At 50.1% G+C, this 20,063-nt stretch overlaps 3 protein-coding genes across 14 annotated transcripts in view; 1 reads left to right on the top strand and 2 right to left on the bottom strand.

The window, feature by feature from the left end:
• Nucleotides 1-2,501: 2,501 nt before the first annotated feature.
• On the top strand, nt 2,502-4,746 carry Eva1b (eva-1 homolog B). 2 transcript variants are annotated; one of them, XM_003471301.5, is made up of 4 exons: nt 2,502-2,638; nt 3,243-3,407; nt 3,746-3,841; nt 4,095-4,746. In XM_003471301.5, the coding sequence occupies exons 3-4, from the start codon at nt 3,775-3,777 to the stop codon at nt 4,517-4,519; spliced, it is 492 nt and encodes a 163-aa protein (XP_003471349.1). In that variant the 5' UTR covers nt 2,502-2,638; nt 3,243-3,407; nt 3,746-3,774; the 3' UTR covers nt 4,520-4,746. The 2 variants fall into 2 exon arrangements, with proteins under 2 accessions (XP_003471349.1, XP_063092157.1); XM_063236087.1 differs by lacking the exon at nt 2,502-2,638 and having other exon boundaries at nt 2,707-3,407.
• Nucleotides 4,747-5,553: 807 nt separating this feature from the next.
• Nucleotides 5,554-16,886, bottom strand: Sh3d21 (SH3 domain containing 21). 10 transcript variants are annotated; one of them, XM_063236080.1, is made up of 17 exons: nt 15,915-16,886; nt 15,604-15,761; nt 15,459-15,522; nt 15,102-15,220; nt 14,815-14,905; nt 14,615-14,670; nt 14,482-14,527; nt 14,277-14,377; nt 14,085-14,171; nt 13,850-13,892; nt 7,235-7,325; nt 7,119-7,162; nt 6,908-7,002; nt 6,568-6,795; nt 5,936-6,402; nt 5,790-5,853; nt 5,554-5,718 (listed from the first exon to the last, which is right to left on the bottom strand). In XM_063236080.1, the coding sequence occupies exons 1-17, from the start codon at nt 15,916-15,918 to the stop codon at nt 5,626-5,628; spliced, it is 1,851 nt and encodes a 616-aa protein (XP_063092150.1). In that variant the 5' UTR covers nt 15,919-16,886; the 3' UTR covers nt 5,554-5,625. The 10 variants fall into 10 exon arrangements, with proteins under 10 accessions (XP_063092150.1, XP_063092153.1, XP_063092148.1 ...); XM_063236083.1 differs by having other exon boundaries at nt 5,936-6,090; XM_063236078.1 differs by having other exon boundaries at nt 5,936-6,795.
• Nucleotides 16,887-17,035: 149 nt separating this feature from the next.
• Thrap3 (thyroid hormone receptor associated protein 3) overlaps nt 17,036-20,063 on the bottom strand; it is a 49,094-nt gene continuing 46,066 nt past the window's right edge. For both annotated transcript variants that reach the window (XM_005004210.4, XM_003471318.5), the window contains one exon: nt 17,036-18,593. In XM_005004210.4, coding sequence (XP_005004267.1) covers nt 18,372-18,593 — 222 coding nt within the window. In that variant the 3' untranslated portion in view covers nt 17,036-18,371. The remainder of the gene's footprint in view (nt 18,594-20,063) is intronic.

Here is a 20,063-nt window from a genome sequence, read left to right as displayed (position 1 = left end):
CAGGCTGGCCTTGAACTCACTAGACCAAGGTGGCCTCAAACTCAAGGTAATCCTTTTGCCTCCGCCTCCTGGTTTTTCTTTCATATCATAGGATGAGGGCCATTATACATCTTAATTGAATATTAAGGCTGGTACATTAGCTATTAGTTTTATTACAGGTGTATAAAAGTAGAAAGTGTCATAAAAGGCAGCTTTGGGTCTGGTGGTCATAGAGCTGTCCATGGGAAAGAATCTCAGAGCATGCTTTCTCAAGTTCAAATCCATGCCCTGCCTACACATACAATGTGACTGCTGAGCCTTTCTTCCTCTGTCAAACGGCAGTCATGTGACAAACTACAACAGGGCATCAGGAGGGGACTCAACATCCTATTATTTTTCACTGAGCAAACTGCCAGGACCCTGTTTCCCAGCAGCTGTGGGAAGCTAAGGCATCGGGGCACAGAGCGGCTGGCAGGGCTTAGGAGGCTCTGAATGCATCTCTTCTTCCTTTCATCCAAGAGCCATCTCTGTGGTGGAGAGACCCATCCCGCTATGGGGAGCACAGCCATCAGGGCCATCCCCCAGCTTAGCCCCAGAGGGCAGAAGAGGCCTCCTGCAGCAGCTTTGCACTAGTTCCTGGATGTTCCAGCACCCTAGGGCTCATCCTGCAGCCTTTGGATCTCTCAGCCCCCTGACACCCTATCAGGACCTAGCTCTCCCGTTTTCTCTTGGGAGCACTCTGTGCCTTCCAAAGTGCCAAAAATCTCTCATCTCCCAGGCAGACAGAAGGCAGAGGCAGTCAGTGAGAGGCCAAATGAGCAGGCAGCAGTTAAATCCTGGACAGGCCGGCATCGAGCAGGTGGGGAGCTCAGCACGTGGAAAGGTGGGACGTGAGCCAGACAGGCAGGTGACAGAACATGCAGAGATCCCAGCCACCTGACCAAACAGAAAAGCAAGCAGGCTGGGAGAGACAGGCAGGTGACCACACAGGCCAACAGTTTCAGGCACCTTCTCTCAACTCCTCAGGATCACTTCTCACACCTGAGACACATCTATCCCCATAGAGGAGATAGCACTCTGGCTCCCCTGTGTGTGTCTCTTTCTCTGTAGGGAGCAGTGACCACTTACTTCTCACCATGCTTCCCCAAGGCTCAGTCATACCTGATCTCCAAACACACACATAGATGTAGACACACCTTTGCCGGCAGGTAGGAGAGTGATCTGCATAGCAGAGATGAACAGCAACAGCTGGAGAGAAACTCCACATTGCACACGGAGATGCATGGTCCCTCACGGGGCACAGGTTTGTGCCACATAAGTGGAGGCACACAAACCTCAATATGCACAGTTACACAAGTGCCGCTGCAGCACACACTGATCCTCATGTGGATAATAAGACATAAACACATGAACACATTCCCAGCAATACAGTACATAAACACACTGCACAGTCAGCCAGTCACATGAACACCCTGAAGAAATAAGGGCACAACCCATGGAACCCACCAGCATTGCCAACAGTGTCACAGTGTTGCCCACACCAGGGGTGGGGTATTCTCCTCATCTTTCTCTCTTAGGTCAAGGTGACACTGTGTCCTTGTCTTTGGTCTGGCTACCACCTCAATGGTCTCCCCTAAGATTTCTTTTCCACGTGACTTCCCCCTGTCAAGGGACCCCTTTCTTCTCTTCCAGTTCTCTTGCCCCAGGCAATCCACCCACACCTGCATTTAGCAATGCACCCACACCCACCTCCTGTTTCCAGGCTGGACATGGTACTTGGGGCTCCGTTTGCCTCTCTGACACCTCTACCCGGGTACCCAAAGGACATATGGAACCAAACATATCTAGAATAAAACTACTACTCCCCAAGCCTGTTTCCCAGCATAGACTTTTCCTTGGGTACTCATGCTCAAGAGCAAGGCTAACTTCCTCTTTATCGCACATCCACACAGGAGCTGCCTTCAGAATACCACCTGGGATCTGACCCTGTCTCTTCCCTCTACCAGCCCCCCAGGTCCGAGTCCATACACCTGAGATTACTTCCTGGACCCTGCTGTTTTGTTTTTCCAATTTGGTGCCAGCTGTCAGTGCTGTTTACTGCTAAATCCTGAAGGAAGGGTAAGCACCTGCTCTGTAATGTTTTTTAGACAAGGGGTTGTCTACAAACACTCCAGCAGTATTACATATAAATAGACAACTACCCAGGCTTGGGCAAGAAACTCCTCTACACTGCTCACAAAGCAGACTATAAAGAATCCCAAAGATACTCAGGCAGGAGTTGGTCCTGGTCCCTTCTCCATCTAAATCTGTCCTCCAGACTGTTGTTCTTGCATGAGGCTGGGTTGCAGATCTGCCCTCTACTTGAACCTCCTCTCAAGACTGGGGGAGTGAGGGTCTGCAGCCTCCCTGGACAGGGAGGGGGTCACTGGCCCACAGGCCTCAGGCAGTGCCTTCAGCTATGTCTGCAATTTCCTCTCCCCATTTTTCCCTCCTCCTCTCTAAGGCTCTGGCCAAGAAGGCCTCCCCCTCGCTCCAGCTCCAGCACCAGGTGGGGCTTTGCTGGGCAGAGAGAGGGCTGCCAGCTGTATACGCCGGTCACCGCCAACCATTGCAGGCAGCAGCCCTGAGCCCAGGTGGGCAAGCACGTGTGCACCGGCAGGTAAGGAAAGACACATTCTGCAGGGCTCATTTCTAGGAGCTCTGGGACACTAGAGGCCCCACGCTGTGGTCTGCAAGCCTGCCCAGCCTGGCCCAACAATCATTAACCCAGGGAGACCTCATCAGAGCTTGGCCAGCTGGACAGACTTACACACAGACCATGGAGGAGGGGCTGGGGTGCGGATGACCTCTGCGTGATGTGGGAAAGCCTGGGGAGGCCTAGGAGCCTGAGAGCTGTAGAACCTCTTCCACTCTCATAATTAAGGCACAGAGTAGTAGTTTTGACTGTGAGTCTCTCCATGACTCAGTTTACTTTATCTGCCAAGCGGGGATGAGGATACACACCCACATTATAAGGTTAGGCTTAAACGAAAGGCAGCTGCAAGGGGTTAGCCCAGCGCAGGCACCTAGGCAGAAGGGCAGTTTAAGAATAACAGAGTTGTTATTACTGGCCTGGGGACGCCCCTGCAGCGGCCTCCCCAGCGCTTCCTGTGCGGGAGGGCACCCCTCCCCTTCCTCCGCGCTCTTCCTCCCCGCCTCCCCGCCGCCCTCCCGTCCCGCCCCGCCCAGCCCCGTCCAGTCCTGTCCCTCCTTTTTCCTCCGAGGAAACTTTCCGCTCGCTGGTCCATCGCCCCGTGTTCGTCTGCGCTGCCGCCGCCGCGGGGAGCTGAACCGAGAGGGACCGGACGCAGCGGGAGCGGCGGGGCCCCGGGTATATGTGGCCGGCGGGACCCGCCGGGGCCGGTCAGCCGGGAAGCGGGACGCTGAGGGTGAGTGGCGGCTGGGGTTCTGGGCTCAGCGGGCGGGCTGGATGGCGAAGGGAGGCGCTGGCTGTCCCCTCCATCCCGCCTCGAGACGGCGAGATCCGGCTTCATCCCGAGAGGAGCCCCCCTCGGGGCAGGGCCGCCGCCGCTCCTAGGAGGGGGGCACTGGCGCCCAGAGGAGGGAAGGACTCCCCCTAACGGGGCCCAGGTCTGCGCAGAGTCGGAGAACTGCCCGCTCTCTGCGGGGTGGAAGCTCGGGCGGCTGGGGGGGGGGGGCGGCAAGAGGAGTGAGTGAGGCGGGGTCTGCTCCCGCTGGGGAGGAGCTGACCTCGCTGACCCCGCAGGCTGGCCTGGGAACCGCACCCCAAGCAGCATGGATGCCCCCCGAAGGGACATGGAGCTGCTCAGCAACAGCCTGGCCGCCTACGCACACATCCGCGGTGAGGGCGGGCGGAGAGCCTGGGGGTCACGGGCCCTCCCCGCTCCCTGCCACCCCTTCAGTCTCCCGTCCACGCGACTCACCGCACATCCCAGCGCCCCCATTTTCACTGTCGGGTGGTTCTCCACTATCCCTCAAATAGGGGTTACCGTCCTTGGTCCTTTCCCCAAACTTAGACCTCAGAGTCACCAAGAAGGAAGACTCCCGCCCGCCAGGGCCAGGGCCTCTTCATAACCTCTATCCTCTGCCCCCAGCGAACCCCGAAAGCTTTGGCCTCTACTTCGTGCTGGGCGTCTGCTTTGGGCTGCTGCTGACCCTGTGCCTCCTGGTCATCAGCATCTCCTGCGCGCCCCGACCGCGGCCCCGGGGCCCCGCTCCTTGCCGGGACCCCCGCAGCAGCACCCTCGAGCCCGACGACGACGATGAGGAGGACGAGGACACGATGACGCGGTTGGGTCCGGACGACACGCTGCCGGCCCCCGAGCTGTCGGTGGAGCCCGACGGGCCTCTCAGCGTTAATGTTTTCACATCAGCAGAGGAGTTGGAGCGCGCGCAGCGGCTGGAGGAGCGCGAGCGGATCCTGCGGGAGATCTGGCGTACTGGGCAGCCAGACTTGCTGGGCACCGGCACGCTGGGTCCCGGCCCCACGGGCACGCTGGGCCGCATGCACTATTACTGATGCCCGGGTGGCATGAGGACTGCACAGCAACTGAGCCCAGATCTGCCCCTGCCCCCAGACCCCTGCACTGCTGCCGCCTCCTAACCCCAATGGTGCTACCAGCATAGGCCTCCACCTTCTAGAGGTGCCTTTTCCCATCTTTTCAGAAGACCCTGGGGGCAGGGGCAGGGTCTGCAAGGCCACCACCTCTAGGAACTATTGACCAATGAAAACTGCAATGTCAGTGACTCAGTTTCTCCCTCAATTACCTCTGTCTCTAGGGGTTCCTAGGCTCCTCCTTGCAGGGTGGGAGGAGCTGAGTCCCTACTCCATTTCTTTACTAGGTCACACCTCCCCCATGCTTGTGCCCCCTTTACGGATGCAGAAAGATGAGCACACACCTTCTGACTGACTGGCACACCGAGCCACTGTCAGGTATTCCTCACTCCCAAACGCCTTCGTTACTGCCAAGTACCTCAACACGCTTTATCCTGGCCCAGCTATGTCCTGGGCACCTGCATCATTGCAACCACACACACGGCCCAGATCTTAACCTTATGGTGCTCTTAGCCCCAGTATAACATTAACCTTAACCTTAAGGTGCACTTAGCTTCAGTGTAACTATGTGTCCCTGGGGCCAGTGGCATTGACGTCTGCACCAAGATACTTAAAGTGAGAGGCCAAAGAGATCCCTGACAGGCAGTGAGGCCACCTGGGGGGCGGATCCAGGTGGTGCAGAATGCGTGCCATGCCATCTCGTGCACAGCTGGATTCCCGGATCTAGGCCTTGGCATCCCTGCCCTCCCTCAGCTGCATTTCGGGATCTGGCCGCTAGCCCCTCCTGCTCGGCCTGTCTTCAGCTAGGGCCTGGCTTCCGAAAGAGACACCCTTAACCCCCAACCCCCACCATCCAGCGGATAAAAATAGCCGCGCAGACCTTGGGAACGGTAATGGGAGCCACATGTTGGCCAGATGTGCCCGGGAGAGCCCGCCAGGAATGTGGAGGCTCAGAGCGTGGCGGCCAGGCCCCGCCCCACACAGACCAGTCCAACTCAGCGCGTCCACTTCAGAGTTTACTTTCTTGCGCTCCCCAAAGTGGAATGAAAGGAAGCCAGTAGGTGGTCCTCTCAGTGTGTCTGCGTCTCCGACTCCGTCTCTGTCGCCGCGTTGAAGCCCCGCGTTGGGGACGGGGTCGTCTGTGTCATCTGCATCATCTGAACCTGGTGGGCAGCGGGGGCGTCAGAGCCCAGCACCTCCCCAGCCCGCCCCGCCCGGACGGCTCCCCACGCACCTCCAGAGCGCGGCGCTTCTCCCGCTCGCTCTTCAGCTCCTCGGAGACCTCAGCCATCTTACTTCTGTGGACCCCAGGCCCAGGTGAGGGTGGCTGCGCCCTTCCGTCCCCTCCCGCCCGCCCCATCCGCATCCCTTCCCACTTACTGCAGCTGCAGCTCCAGACGCTCCAGGGCGCTCCTGAGAAACTTCACCTCGTTCATTAGCGACATCACTTGCGCACTGGTATCCGCATTCTTGTTTCCAGAGTTTTGCACAACCAGGGAATGGAGGGCAGGAGTCTCCTGGGGGTCTGCAGTCAGCTTGATAGTGTGTGGGGGTTGAGGATCAGGGCCCCCCTGCTTTTTGGTGTCTTTTGGGGTGTGTTTCTCCTCTACAGGTGCCTCTTTCTGGAGGGCTGCGGCCTCCTCGGGGGGCCCGGCCCTCTTAGACCCAGATAGGGAACCCGCCTGGGATTTGGACTCCTCTTGTAACATGGAGCTGTCCCCCTGGCTTTTCACATAATAGCAGGTCTCTGAGGAGCTGAGGTGCAAGGGAGCCTCCTCTAGCTTGGGGACCTCTTCTTGGGGCTGAGTCCCCTTGGCCACAAGACCCTGGCCCCCCTGCAGGCCTTCCTGAGGAGAGAAGCACTGGGGCTGAGTGTGCTTTCCCAGGGAGGGCTCTTCTGGAAGCCCTTGTTCTGGGGTCATGAGCTTTTCTAGGATGGGGTCCCCCTTTGGGCCAAGGACTTCCTCTTTAGGTTGAACTTCCGGGGCAAGGACCACATCCATAGAAAAAACCTTCTCTGGGGTGGAGGTCTTCTCCAAAGTTGGAGTCTTCTCTGGATTTGGGGTCTTATGTTGAGGCGGGGTCTCCTCTGGATTGTGGACTTTGTCGGAAGCTGGGATTTTCTCTGGATTGGGGACCTTATCTGGAGATAGAGTCTTCTCTTTGGTGGGGGCCTTGGTCAAGCTGCTGTGATCTCCCCTCTGTGGCGATGGGGACAGTCTCAGCAGAGGCCTGGATATCTGCAAGGGTCAAGTCTGGTTTCCCTTGCCTGGGATCCTTCACCCTTGCACACCACACCTCTGGGAACCAGCCTCTGCCTAGTACCATGTCCCCCATGTCTCGACCTCTCACCTGACTGGGTGCAGAGTGCTGCCGGGGAACCTGGGTTTTGGATCCTTTTCTGCCAGGTTGCCCTAGACCCCCACTGTGGAAGCTGCCACTGGAACCTATGAGAGCAGAACTGAGGGACCCACCCCAACCCCCAATCTCTGTCCCTCAGCAAAGCCACTCTGTCCCTGTCTCCCAGCCCTGTCCCCACCCACTGAAGGAAGCAAGTGCTTACCTGCATCTCGGGAGGGGCACTTCTGACTATCTCCACAGAGAGTCCTGGAACACAGCTCCATCAGGCCTGAGGGAGGGACACTTCCTCCGCCACCCCTCAGCCCACTTGCTCCTTACTTGGCTTTGCTGGGCCTAGTGGGAGCTATCCCCAGCTTCTTGGTAGCAGAGAGGGATGTTCTGGCTATCAATTTCTTTGGTTCCTTAGAAACTGAGAAGAGACAGTAGGAAAGTGTTTGTTCACTCACTTATCCATCCACTTGGCCCTGGCCCCATCTTGTGTACTGGGCAGGGCACTGTGGACAGAAGAATCACCTCCGACTATGGAACGCTGACCACCTGGGCTTAAGAAACTGGAAGCACTCCAAAGGGGTACAGAGCAGGGGCTGTCAGGGCAAGACTGCAAGAGCTTGTTCCACAGCCAGTCTTATTTTTTCTTTAGAAGTGGGGATTGAAGCCAGGGCCTTTCCACTGAACCACATCCCTAGCCCTGAGCACACAGTCTTACTAAGTTGTCAAGCCAGGCTGGGCTTGATCTTGTGGTCTTTCCTGCTTCAGCCTCCTACATGCTGGGATTATAGGTATGCATACTAGCTCTCAAACCAAGTTTTGTTTCGCTCTCAAGACCTGTTCCCTCCTTGTGCACATTCCTGGTGCTGATCTCACCTCTTTCCTAGACCATGGCTACAACTTTTTCCCTTACAATCTAACCTTAAACTTTGTTTTCTGTCTCTCATTTACTCCCTTCGAGGCCTCACTCAAGCTGATGGGTTTAAATATCATCAGTAAGCAGTGGCTCCTGAGTTTCCATCTCTAGCCCCTTCATCCTGGACTCCACTCACGTCTGACTGCTCTCGTGGTACTCACACTTGGACCCACTGACATCACACATTTGACACCCAGACCTGAGCCCCTACTCCCCAACCCTGAACCTACCCTTTTCCCAGTGTGCCCCATCTTATCCATGTATCACTTGCTGAGATAGGAAAAATTAAGTTATGCTTAAATTTTTAATCATTTCAGGGCTGGGGATTTAGCTCAGTGGCATAAGCGCCTGGTCTTACAAGCGTGCAGTCATGAGTTCAATCCCTGGTACCAAAAAAAAAATTTTTTTTAATCATTTCAAAAGATTCAGATTAGCCGAACGTGGTAGCACGGGCCTGTAATCCCAGCACTCAGGAGGCTGAGGCAGGAGAGTCGCTGCAAATTCAAGACCAGCCTGGGCTACAAAGTGAGCTCAAGGTCAGCCCAAACTGCATAGCAAACCCTGTCTCAAAAAGACAAAAAAAAAATTCAGATAAACAATTTGGAGGGTGGCTTTTTGAGAGAGGGTCTCCCTGTGATCCTAGGCATGCTGTCCAGCTTGGCCTCAAACCTGTTAGTACTCCTCCTGCCTCAGCCTCCTGCTAGGATTACAGTATGTGCCACCACACCTGGCTTTTTTTGATTTTTGAAACAGGGTGTTGCTAAATCTCTAAATTGCTGGGATTCCAGGCCGGAGCTGCGATACCTGGCTCCAAATTGTTTATCTGAGTCTTTTGAAATGATTAGATGAGATTTTTTTTTCCTTTAATTTTTCAATGTGTGACGAATGACATTTGTAGTTTTCCAAACTACCCTTGCATTCTTGGAATAAGTCCAACTTGTTCATGGCTTGTGATCTTGGCAGAAGTGTCTCCTCAGGGTTTCTTAACAGTTTTGCATTTTGTACCACCTTCATCAGACCTACAGCAGAAGCACTGGGAGCTAAGGAGCACATTTTGTTTTTTACACATCTGTTAGATCTAAGGAATCATCTTTCTTTGAAAGCTTGTAAAATTTCCCTGTAAAGTCACATAATCTTATTTTCTTTTCATTATGGAAGAGTTTTAAACTATTTTGGATTCTTTTTTTTTTTTCCTTTATTTTCCTTTCCTTTCCTTTCTTTTTTTTTTTTTTTTTTTTTGATACTCAGGGCCTTGTGCTTGCCAGGCAGGTGCTGCACTGCTGAGCCATATCTCGGGCTATTATTTCAGTTTCTTTAATAGTTATAGAAAAGTCTGGCTAAAATTCTCTTTTTTAAATACAGGCTAAAAGTCTAAGAAGCCGGGAGTGGTGGTCCACTCCTATAATCCCAGCACTCTCTGAGGCAGGCAGATGGTTGCAAGTTCAAGGTCAGCCTGGGTTACAAAGCAAGTTTAAGACCAGCCTGAACTGCATAGTAAGACCCTGTCTCAAAAAGACCAAAATAAGGGGCTGAGGATTTAGCTTAGTGGCATAAGCACCTGCCTTGCAAGCAGGCGGTTGTGAGTTCGATCCCCGGTACCGATTTAAAAAAAAAAAAAAAAAAAAAAAGTTAGAAAAAGACCAAAATAAATAAAAGACATACATACATACATACATATATACAGGCTAAAAGTCTTGAGTTAGTTTGGATGAGTTACATTTTTAAGTTATCCACTTAATTAAAATTTTCTAGTTATTTGTGTGAAGTCATTCATCATATTCTCTTATAATTCTTTTCAACTCAGCCGTATCTGCAGCTTTAGCCCTTTTTTCATGGTACTGGGGATGTGAATCCAGGGCCTTGAACACAGCTACATCCCTGATCCTCTTAATTTTTTTATCTTCCATATGAATTTTTTTTTGTTTTGGTTTTTTTTTTGTCTTTTTCCTTTTTATCGGTACCAGGGATCGAACTCACGACTACCTGCTTGCAAGGCAGGCGCTTATGCCCCTGAGCTAAATCCCCAGCCCCAAAATATACTATCTTAACTTTCCCACTGATTTATGTCCCCCGCCTTTTAAAAAAGTTTTAGTTTAGGGCTGGGGATTTAGCTCAGCGGCATAAGCGCCTGCCTTGCAAGCAGGCAGTCGTGAGTTCGATCCCTGGTACCGATAAAAAGGAAAAAGACAAAAAAAAAAAAGTTTTAGTCTGAAAGATAGCCTCACAAAAACTATTTTGTGAGGGTAGGCTTGAATTTTTAATTCTCCTGCCTCAGCCTCCCACAGTGCTGGGATTATAGGCATGCGTCACCATCCTTAGCCTTCTCAAATCTAGTAATTATTTTAAAACTTGTTTTGTCTGATATTAATATGAGTACTCTACCTCTCCTATATCTCGCATCGTGGCATATCTTGCTTTTAGCATTTTACTCTCTCTTGTACACAGTATATGTACAAGAGATCTTGGTTTTATTTCAGTCTGACAATCTTTTTCTTTTTCTTTTTTTTTTTTTTTTGGTCTTTTTCCTTTTTATCGGTACCAGGGATCGAACTCACAACTGCTTGCTTGTAAGGCAGGTGCTTATGCTGCTGAGCTAAATCCCCAGCCCCCCAGTCTGACAATCTTTGCCTTGTATTATTTAGAATAGCAGTCAGTAAACCATGATCTGTCAATCCCTACTGCTTTCTTTTTGGAGACTTAGCTCAGTGGTCCAGCATTTACCTAGCACATGCCGGGCAATAGGCTTTTCCTTACTCACTGACAGTAATGTTAAAGCATACAATCACCTTAAAATCAATTAAAAAGGGAGAGGGGATGTAGCTCAGCATTGTAAGCACCTGCCTGGAAAATGCAAGGTTATGAGTTCAATTCCTGGTACCCCCAAGAGAAAAAAAATAAAATCAATTATGCCTTATCTTAAAAAAGTTGAACATTCACTTATACATCAAGCAATACCTTTCCCAGATTACACCCTAGAGATACTACCAGAAGTAAGACAGGAATGTTCAAGGTAGCACTATTTTAAATAGTAAAAAGATAGAACTAAAATGCGTAACATTAGACCATATACACAAATTATGATAAATCCCCTACCAGGGATATGATATAGGTATAGAGAAATGAACTACATCTGAAGCCAGTGCTGGCTCAAAAACAGAGACAGAACTGATGATGCACAAACAATCTCAGAACCTGCAGCCATCTGATCTTCAGCAGAGGACAAAAACATACCCTGGAAAGACTATCTCTTTAACACGTACTTGACAAACTGGTGATCCCTACACAGAAGAGTGAATAGAGACTATACCTCTCGTCCTATACTAAAATCAAAAGGGATCAAAGACTTAGAAAAGGCTGGGGATATAGCTCAGCAGCACAGCACCTGCCTGGCAAGTATGAGGTCCTGAGTTCAACTTCCGGAACCCAAAAAACCCAGAAACAGTGAATCTGCTGGAAGAAAAAGCTGACTTCCTGAACAGAACCCCAGTTGCACAAGAAATAACATCAGCAATCAATAAATGGGACTCTATGCAATGAATTTGGGGTGATAAAAAAAATAAAAGAAAAAAAAATAAAAAATAAATGGGACTCTATCAAAAAGTTTCTAGGGCCAGGAGTTTAGCTCAGCTTGGCAAACTCGAAGTTGTGAGTTCAATCTCCGGTACAAAAAAAAAAAAAAAGAATTTCTATGGGTACTGGGGATATAGCTCAGCGGGTATAGCACACTTGCCTGGCAAGCACAAGGTCATGAGTTTGATTCCTGGTACCAAAAAAGAAAAAAAGCTGGACAACAAAGGAAATAACCAACAGTAAAGAGCAAACCTACTGACACTCTACAAATTCTTCTCTTTATATATTCTAAAAAGAATATATAAAGAATTTCTAAAACTTAGGTACCCCATAATAGAAGACTCAATCAAAAAGTGGGCAATTAAAATGAATAGACACCTACTTCTCAAAACAAGAAGTACAAATGGCCAATAAGTACATGAGAAAATGCTCAGCACCTTTGGCCATTAGACAAATAAAAATCAAGAGCAGGGAGAGAAAGGAGATCAAAAGAGAATTAAGACACTATATATATACCAATTCCTCACAATGAATATCTAATCATATACTGCAAACATGTACTCACAAAAATAAAAACTTTAAAAATAGAAGTTTCATTTGATGCTAATATATTATACTCTGAGTAACTAAAGATAACAAGACTCAATGTGTTAACTATTGTTACTTTTTTTTTTTTTTTTGATACTGGGGATCGAACTCATGACCTTGCACTTGCCAGGCAGGTGCTTATGCCACTGAGCTAAATCCCCAGCCCCCATTGTTACCTTCTTCAAAAAAAATTCCATTTGACCCAGCTATCTCCCTTTGTGGGTATCTTCCACAAAGGTTAGAGTCATTATATCACAGTAATACATGTGTCCCCAATTTTATAGCAACAGAATTCATAACATAAATCTTGGAAGCAGCCTACATTCTTTGATAGATGGATATGTGGTATTTATACACAACAAAGAAGTACTCATCTATAAAGAAGGATAAATTTGAGTCATTTGTAGAAAAATGGATGCAAGCCTATAATGCTAAGTGAAATATATCAGACAAGCAAAGTTAAATATTGCATGGTCTCTTACATGTGAAACCCAAAGTATAAAGATAAATCAAAGATAAATGATAGGAAATAGGAAGACAGATTGTGTGGACATGGGGAGGGCATCTGAGAATGTGGAGATGAGGGGAGAGGAATGGGAAATAAAAAGGATCAAGATGAGATATATATGTATACACCAGTTCTCCATGGTGAATATACTCTTTTTTTTTTTTTGGTCAGACAAGGTCTCACTGTGTATTTCAGGATGGCCTCAGGGGAGGCTATCCTCCTGCCTCAGCCTCCCAAATGCTAGGATTACAAGCATGCACCACCATGCATGGTTCATGCAAGACAAAAATAATTTAAAAAGATATGAACCATATTTACACACAGTATAGATAGATCTTAGAAATAATGTTGATTGAGGACACAGAGCATAACTTAGGCAACTTTTTTAGGTCTTTTTGAGTCAGAATCTCACCAGGCTGGTCTTGAACTCACTGTGTTCCCCAGGCTGGCCTCAAAATAGTTTTCTTGGGATTGGGAGAAGTTGTGGACAGGGAGGAAAGGCACATACAAACTACTCACTGTACCTCAGTTCTTTTTTGCATGACCGATTGTGGGTATTGACTGTTTTGGTTTTTTATCTTTTTGTGGTATGAAGAGCTCAACACGGGGCATTGCATATAAGAAGCAAGTATTCTATCACTGAACAGCTGGCCCCCTATTTCTACTATTAAGTTTTTGTTTTGCTGGTTGAGACAGGATCTCTTTATGTAGCCTGGGCTGGCCTTAAACTCAAGTCAAGTCGTGATCCTCCTGCTTCAGGCTCCAGAGTGCTGGAATTACAAGCACATGCCTCCTGGCCTGGTTCCTTCTATTTTAATAATATAACATATGTATTTTTTTATTATTGTTGTTTTGAGACAGGGTCTCACTATGTAATTCAGGCTGGCCTTGAACTCACTATGTAGCCAAGCTGGCCTTGAACTTGCAGTGATCCTCTTGCCTCAGCCTCCTAAGTGCTAGAATTATAGGCATGCCACGATGCCCAGCTACAACATATTTATTCTTGACTTGTGTCAAATATTGCATTCAAAGATAAAAGGACACATCCTTACAGACTTGCAGACACATACCTAGAGCTACTCACTGACACACTACAAAGACTCATGAATACACATTCCATCTCAAGGACTTACACAGGTACATCCATAAACTGGGATAGTCACCCTCTAAGACACACAAGAGAAACCTTTACATATTAACAGTTACAAACTGATCCATACACACACACACACACACATCTTCCTACCAGGCCCTGACCCACAGAGGAGGGAGCTCCCCTGGGAGGACTGCAGGTATCCATAGGCCACTGGACTAGTGGGTTTCCCAGAGAACGCCCCCAATTCCAGGTTCTCCAAGCACCCACCTGATTCCCGAGATACCACTGTCCGAGGGACAAGCTTCTTGACCTAGACAGAAAAGCAGTATTAGAATCCAAAGCGGGGTTCCCCCTTAGTTTAGGGGTGAGGCTACAGCTGGGCCCAAGGAGTACCATCTATTGGTTGCTTTTAGGAAATCCCTTCTATATGTGCCCAGTGAGTGCCATGACTCCCAACTTTGTCCCAAGTACCTTGCCACCTAATGTCCGGCTCTGTACTCACTGGGGGTGGTGGGAGCACAAAGTTGTCTGGAAAAACGCCTCTTCTGCCTCGACACTCTCCTTCCCACCAGCCCTTATCCTCTGTGTGCTGGGAGAGAAACATGCTGGTAGGGATCTGAGCTGGGTTTCCCAAGCTCCTCTCCGAGGTCCTACCCCATCTCAGCACCCCTTTCCCAGAGCCCTCCATTCTCACCTTTCTCAGTATTTTCACTTTATCGCCCCTCTTCAGTGGCAACTCATCAGGGGCCTCTGGCTGGTAGTCAAACAAGGCCCTGTAGGTCTCAGGGTAGGAGGCTGGGGGAAGGTCAGATCACTGGAGCCAGCCCACTCCCCTCCATCAGGGATCCCTCCTCCCGCAGCCTGGCTTGGAAGTGGGACCTCTTTGGTTGGGTGGTCACCTGACAGCAGGTAGTCTGGAGGGCTCTCACTGGTCAGGCTACCCAGCTAGTGGGGGCAGAGGGGACAACAAGATTAGCCTCTCACAGCTCAACAGAAACTCACCACCTTTGTGCCCACTCGGACCCAGTTTACCTTGGGAAGTTGCTGAGAACCAGGCCTGATGGAAGGCACGTCTGTGTTACCAACGCCTGGTGGGGAGAGTGGAGTTAGTGGGGTGCTAATTCACAGGTCATGGGAAGACCTCACAGGGGTCACACTATCTCATGTCACCGGATCATTGGAGAGTGCAGTCTGGTCCCATGGGGTCCCAGGGTCCCAGGTCCAGGTCTCACTTGGGGGCCTACTGTCCAGCAACTCCACAAAGTTGGATGGGAAGGCTCCCAGCTGACCGTTCTTCTTCCCCAGCCACCAGCCGTCCTCAATCTGGGGAGGGGAGGACGCAGGGACATCTGGTTCTGCCCCCAAGAATCTCTAGAAAACTTATATTCTCGGTTCTACCCAAAGCCTACTCTTTTTTGCCCCTCACTTCCCCATCTCCGCACCCCTCACCCTTTTCACCTACCCTATGGCTTTACCCAGTGCCCCTTTCCCAAGGCCTCTAACTGCGTCATCCCCTCACCTCCTTTATTACTTCCACAGTCTCCCCAGCGTGCAGCTTCAGCTCGTCTGCCTGCTCCGGGCTGTAGTTGAAGGTTACTTTGCACCATCTTTGTGGGCCCTGAGGTTTGGACGGGTGCCCTAGCATGAAGAAGAGTAAAACTGAGCCAAGAGACCCAAGTTGCAGGGCTGGAGGAGGGGCTAAGTACAAGCACACCCTGTTGAACCCAAGGCCCCTCCCCCGGGCGGAGCATTGCCTTACGAACCAATCACAGGCCGCAAGCAGGCCCCGCGGCCCCCTCCCATAAGCCGCGGAAGTCCCCTAGCCGCGAGGCCCGTGTGCCCACTAGCCTGCTTGGCTAAGCTCCCGGATGCTCACGTCGGCGACGCGCGCAGCGTGGTCTCAGCGCCTCTCCAGCAACCCTTAGGGCTTCTGGAATCTCCTGGAAATAAATGCCTGGCTAGGACCTCTCCACAAAGCCAAGAGCTTTGACACCCCTAGCCTGTCCCCTGCCCGACGTTACCTGTACCAGACACTTAGGGAAGAAGCCATAACGGCCCCCCAGCTCTCCGCAGAGCCAGCCCTTCGCGGGCCCCTGGCGCACCTGCCGGACCACGTCTCCAGTCGCCAGGCTCAGCTCGTCCTCTTTCTGGGCGCGGTATCTAGCCAGAACCAGGACCTCTGCAGGCAGAGGACCAGACGGGGTCACGGCTCAGAGAGGGCCAGTCAGAGTGGACGTGGACGGACTGACCCAAGCGGAAGTACTTTCAGGCGACTCCCCGGGCCCACCGTTCCACACAGCACAAAGGCGCCCCCCAGACCCTCTGCACATACCCATGACTTCCGGAGCACCCTCCAGAGCCTGGCCCGTTCTACTGGCTGGCGACTGGAAAACTGTCTAGGGCTCGGGAGGTGCGACAGTCAGCAGAGCGAAGAGGCGGAGACACCAGCTAAAGGTCGGGATCCAGGTGCTGGGAGTGGGCGTGGGCGTAGGCGAGGGGACAGCCTGGCTCAGCAGGTTTGGCCCTCTCCTGACGGTGAGGACCCCAGGGTCTCTGGCTTGGGCTAGAGGCTGTTTCCTCACATACTCTTTTTAGGCTAGCAGCCTCTCCCTCCCGCCCAGCTTGGGCCTTACCTTATACACCCTGTAGCCAGTCCCACCCTCTTGGCTCGAGAAGTTTTAGCTTTAGGGAAAGATGAAGAACACACACTAAGGTGGGCCCTTGCTGGCTGCGACGGCTTAAAACATGGGCCTGGATGGAAAAGCAAGCACCTGTTCCTGAACAGGTATTGCTTGTGTACTTCCAACCTTTGCCTCCTTTAAAGGCATCCCAACTGCTTGCTTCCTCTGGAGGAAAGAGCGCGCAAACCCTATTTGGTGGCAGAGTTGGGTTTCAGGAAACTCCCCAAGAGAGAAGGCGAAAGTTTGTGAACCTCTACTTAAGCTTGGAGCTAGACAAATCTGAAGTTCAGGACCCGCCTATAAAACCCACCGTGTGCACACCTCCGGGTAAATTTTTTTTTTTTTTTTGGGGGGTGCGGGGATAGAACTCATGACTGCGTGCTTCCAAGGCAGGCGCTTATGCGGCTCACCTGAATCCCCCAACCTCCAGGTAATCTTCCTGCTGAAGTGCGCAGTGAAGGCAATGAAGGCCGAGGCTGTTAGCCCAGTCCTTCACTGCTGTATCACCGACCAGTAAGCCACAATTCTTGTTCATGCCACCAAGGTATAGTGAAAATAATCTGCTGTCCAAGGCACACGATGAAGCGAAACCCGCAGAGGAACAGAGGGGTTCCTCTGCTGCTACAGTACAGATGAGCAGCAGCTGGGGCCCAGCACCCCACAAGCATTTTCTCTTCCAGGCTTCCTGAAACTGCTGTGGGCGGTATTTATCACCCTTTCAAGGAGCACCACACTCAGGTAACAATGAACACAGCCCACATACACCCACCACTTCGTTTATTGTTTTTATTTGCAGGAGGAGTTGAAACAAATTTTAAGAGTGTTTTTCTTTTTCCCCTAAACATGAATCATTCAAGTAAAACCAACTTAACTATAGAAATGTAGCAAAGTAAGGGGAAAGCACAACTCAACAAGCAAAGGTTTGGGGGAAGAGGAGAGTACAGTCCACATAGAACATATGCACAAATGCCATATGATTCACCTGCTCAGGACAGCCTCCTCAGAAGGTGAGCACAAAGACCCACTCTAAGAAGATGTTACCCCCAAACATCTGAGAATGTTCCAACTTAAAGCTGAAGATTAAAAAGATAAAATAACCAAAAAATACACGTAACCCCAAGAACCACCCAGCCATAACCAGCTTCCTTAATCGATCATAGGAGTTTCTTTCATTTTATAAAAAGATTAATAAAAAATATTGAAAAAATTATTTTCTCATCTTATATTTGTAAAGATAATAGAATTCAGAAGTATCTTAGAAAACCGACCAGAAACTGCCCTCCAGTTTCCACCCCTGTTGCTGAGGATCAGCAGGACTAGAAAGTTCGGGACATTGGAGCTGCTGGTGGAGAATGGGAAGCCCAGCCCAGGAGAAATCAGAAAATACAGGAGTAGGGTGCACAGGAAGTGGTTAGGAGCAACTCCATGTGACACATGGCTGCGCAGAAAAGGGGAACACAAGGTGGTCAGAAAGGCCTTAAACTCCTCCTTGACATACAAAACCAGATTTTACAAAGATCCAAGCAGTTTGGTCCCAAACTGAGGTGAACACTCCAATGTTTATTCACATGCTTTGCTTTCTCTCTCTTTTAAGAATCAAAGTTGCCAAATTAAATCTATTACTACATATACCTAAAAAAAAAAAAAAAAAAAAAAGAAAAGAAAAAGGAAAAAAGGGGGCCTCTTAAAATCAGGTCAGGGGAGAAGAGACTGAAACCAAATTAGTCCTCTTAGCTCCAAATGAAATGAAAATTAAAAACAAAACTGTTGGTTCCTAACAGTGAACAAACCAAAATCAAGCATCACTCTCCCTCCCTTACCCTAGCCCCCACCCCATACACCAACAACAAATGAGAAACACAGCTAGAGCCCAACATGTCATGTTCTGCTGGGAGTTGAGTCGGGCCTGACCCCAGGCTCTGTGGCAGCCTCCTCTGTCCAGTGGGAGACAGCACCAGGGACACTTGCCACTGTAGTAGGATTCTGTATGGCTGGTGGGGGTGGGGTGGAATATTCAGATCTTCTTGAGGCTCCTCTGTTCAGCTCCTCACCAGCCATCTTCCCAGTGCCTCCTTCCCCTGGACAAGGGCTCCCATCAAGAGTGGCCTCTACTCAGTTGTGGGCTGTAAATTGTCCTTCTCTTCTCGGTTCTCTGTTCCACTCTCATCGTCTTCAATCTCCCCTTCTTCCCCACTGAACTTGTCGTGGGCCCATTTGGGGCTGGTACTAGATTTCCGGAACATGAACCGACCCCGACCCCGGGGGAAGGCTCCTCGGCCCCGGCCCCGGCTCACCCACTTATCACTGCCTTCGCCTTCTCTGTCGTCGTGCTGAGGAAAAGAAACAGCTGTCAGTGACACATTCAACTCTCTCTTTCGGTCCACCCAGATGTACCCTTCCCCCAAAGAACCTGTGCCCAAGCCCAGTCTTTTGTGCTTTTCTGCTCTTTTTCCCTGTTCCTTACTAGACAAATGCCACGGTTCAGATCTAATAGTGTCAGGAGGGTGCCTTAGGAATCCTGGGACAGTAGCTTGCACATTTTAATGTTACTCTTCATCCAGCACTGAAAACAAACCTAAACTCACTCCATATTTAGTACAGTATTTCTCAAAGAATTAACCTGAGAAAGGCGTATCACACTAAAATGTGAAACGATGTCTGCATTGGGTTTCTAGGCAGCTAAGAAAAGAAGCATCACTCAGAAGCCACAGCTGGGATGGGGAGATGCAGGGGGATATGGGTGCCTACCAAGTCAAAGGCCAGGGTTCAATGCCCAGCACGGGGTGCTGTCTGACATCTTGTATTTCCCCTCCTCAATTATATATAAGGAGACAGGGTGACACAGTAGAAAAAACATCTGACCTATACCTCAAAACAAGCCCTGTTCATGAAAGAATGAGAAAGCATTTTGGAAACCAAAAGTTGTCACTTTATGTGCCCTTAACTTCAGAGTCTAAACCACCCACTCACATAAACTAAGGCCTTACTGTCCTACAGGTCAGCTTAGGTGATGTGCCGGCTGGTTCTGTCCATAACTGCACGTATACCGCACTAAAAAAACCAGGTTGATAAACCTCTTCCAGGGGACAGGGGTAGGCCAGAGGGGCTTTGTATTGCCTATGATTTTTCCTTTCATGGCAATCCCACTTCAGCCTCTATCCTGGGCCCAGCCAACTACACTGTCCTAAACCTAAAGTTCAAGGGGCCTCCAGAAGCCTTTGAGTGGCTCCCAGAAACCCTAGAAAAGTGAAGGTGGCCATGCATAATCATCCACACAAAAATCTAAATTTCTAAGCTGTGTAACTTAACAATGCCAACCCATGCCAGCTGCTCAAATGGTGGGTGGTCAGCAACAAGTTCACGTTGGTTAAACACTGAGCCACACCTGCCTGGATATGGGCCTGCTGTGATAGCAAGGCCAAGGATCCTCTCTCTCACTGGCTGGCAACATGGCCTAGAAAGGCCCCAAACTGAGAAACCCAGAAGAGCATGAGAATGATCCACAGCTCAGATGATCCATAGCTCAGATAGAAGAATCCCAAGTGGCATTTCATTTTGGAACAGATTCTTTTCCTCAAAGAGATTTGTGAGCTGTCTTTTTCTGTCAATCTTGCACAGTGAGTGATGCAAGCTGGGGGCGAGTGAGCAATAAAGCAAATTCACAAACTAAAAAAGTCAAGAGCAACACTTCTTATCCTTGAATCCGTAACATCTTAGATCACAATCCCTATTGGGGCCGGTAGTGACTTCTCTCTCTCTTGAAGACAGCCATGCACTGTACTATGCAAGTACACATCCCC

This window comes from Cavia porcellus, unplaced genomic scaffold, assembly GCF_034190915.1.
Source record: "Cavia porcellus strain 051 isolate PalLab524CR breed Dunkin Hartley unplaced genomic scaffold, mCavPor4.1 scaffold_25, whole genome shotgun sequence".
NCBI classification, from domain to species: Eukaryota; Metazoa; Chordata; class Mammalia; order Rodentia; family Caviidae; genus Cavia; species Cavia porcellus.
The sequence above is the reverse complement of the archived record's forward strand: the minus strand, read 5'-3'. Positions and strand labels throughout refer to the sequence as shown.

Coding starts and splice junctions, on each gene's coding strand:
- Eva1b (XM_063236087.1), top strand. CDS start 2,969: ATGAGGATACACACCCACATTATAAGGTTAGGCTTAAACGAAAGGCAG. Junction 3,408..3,745: donor CGGGAAGCGGGACGCTGAGG/GTGAGTGGCGGC, acceptor CTGACCCCGCAG/GCTGGCCTGGGAACCGCACC. Junction 3,842..4,094: donor CGCCTACGCACACATCCGCG/GTGAGGGCGGGC, acceptor CTCTGCCCCCAG/CGAACCCCGAAAGCTTTGGC.
- Sh3d21 (XM_063236078.1), bottom strand. Junction 15,523..15,603: donor TCCCTAAGTGTCTGGTACAG/GTAACGTCGGGC, acceptor ATTTATTTCCAG/GAGATTCCAGAAGCCCTAAG. Junction 6,796..6,907: donor AGCACTCTGCACCCAGTCAG/GTGAGAGGTCGA, acceptor TGACCCTTGCAG/ATATCCAGGCCTCTGCTGAG.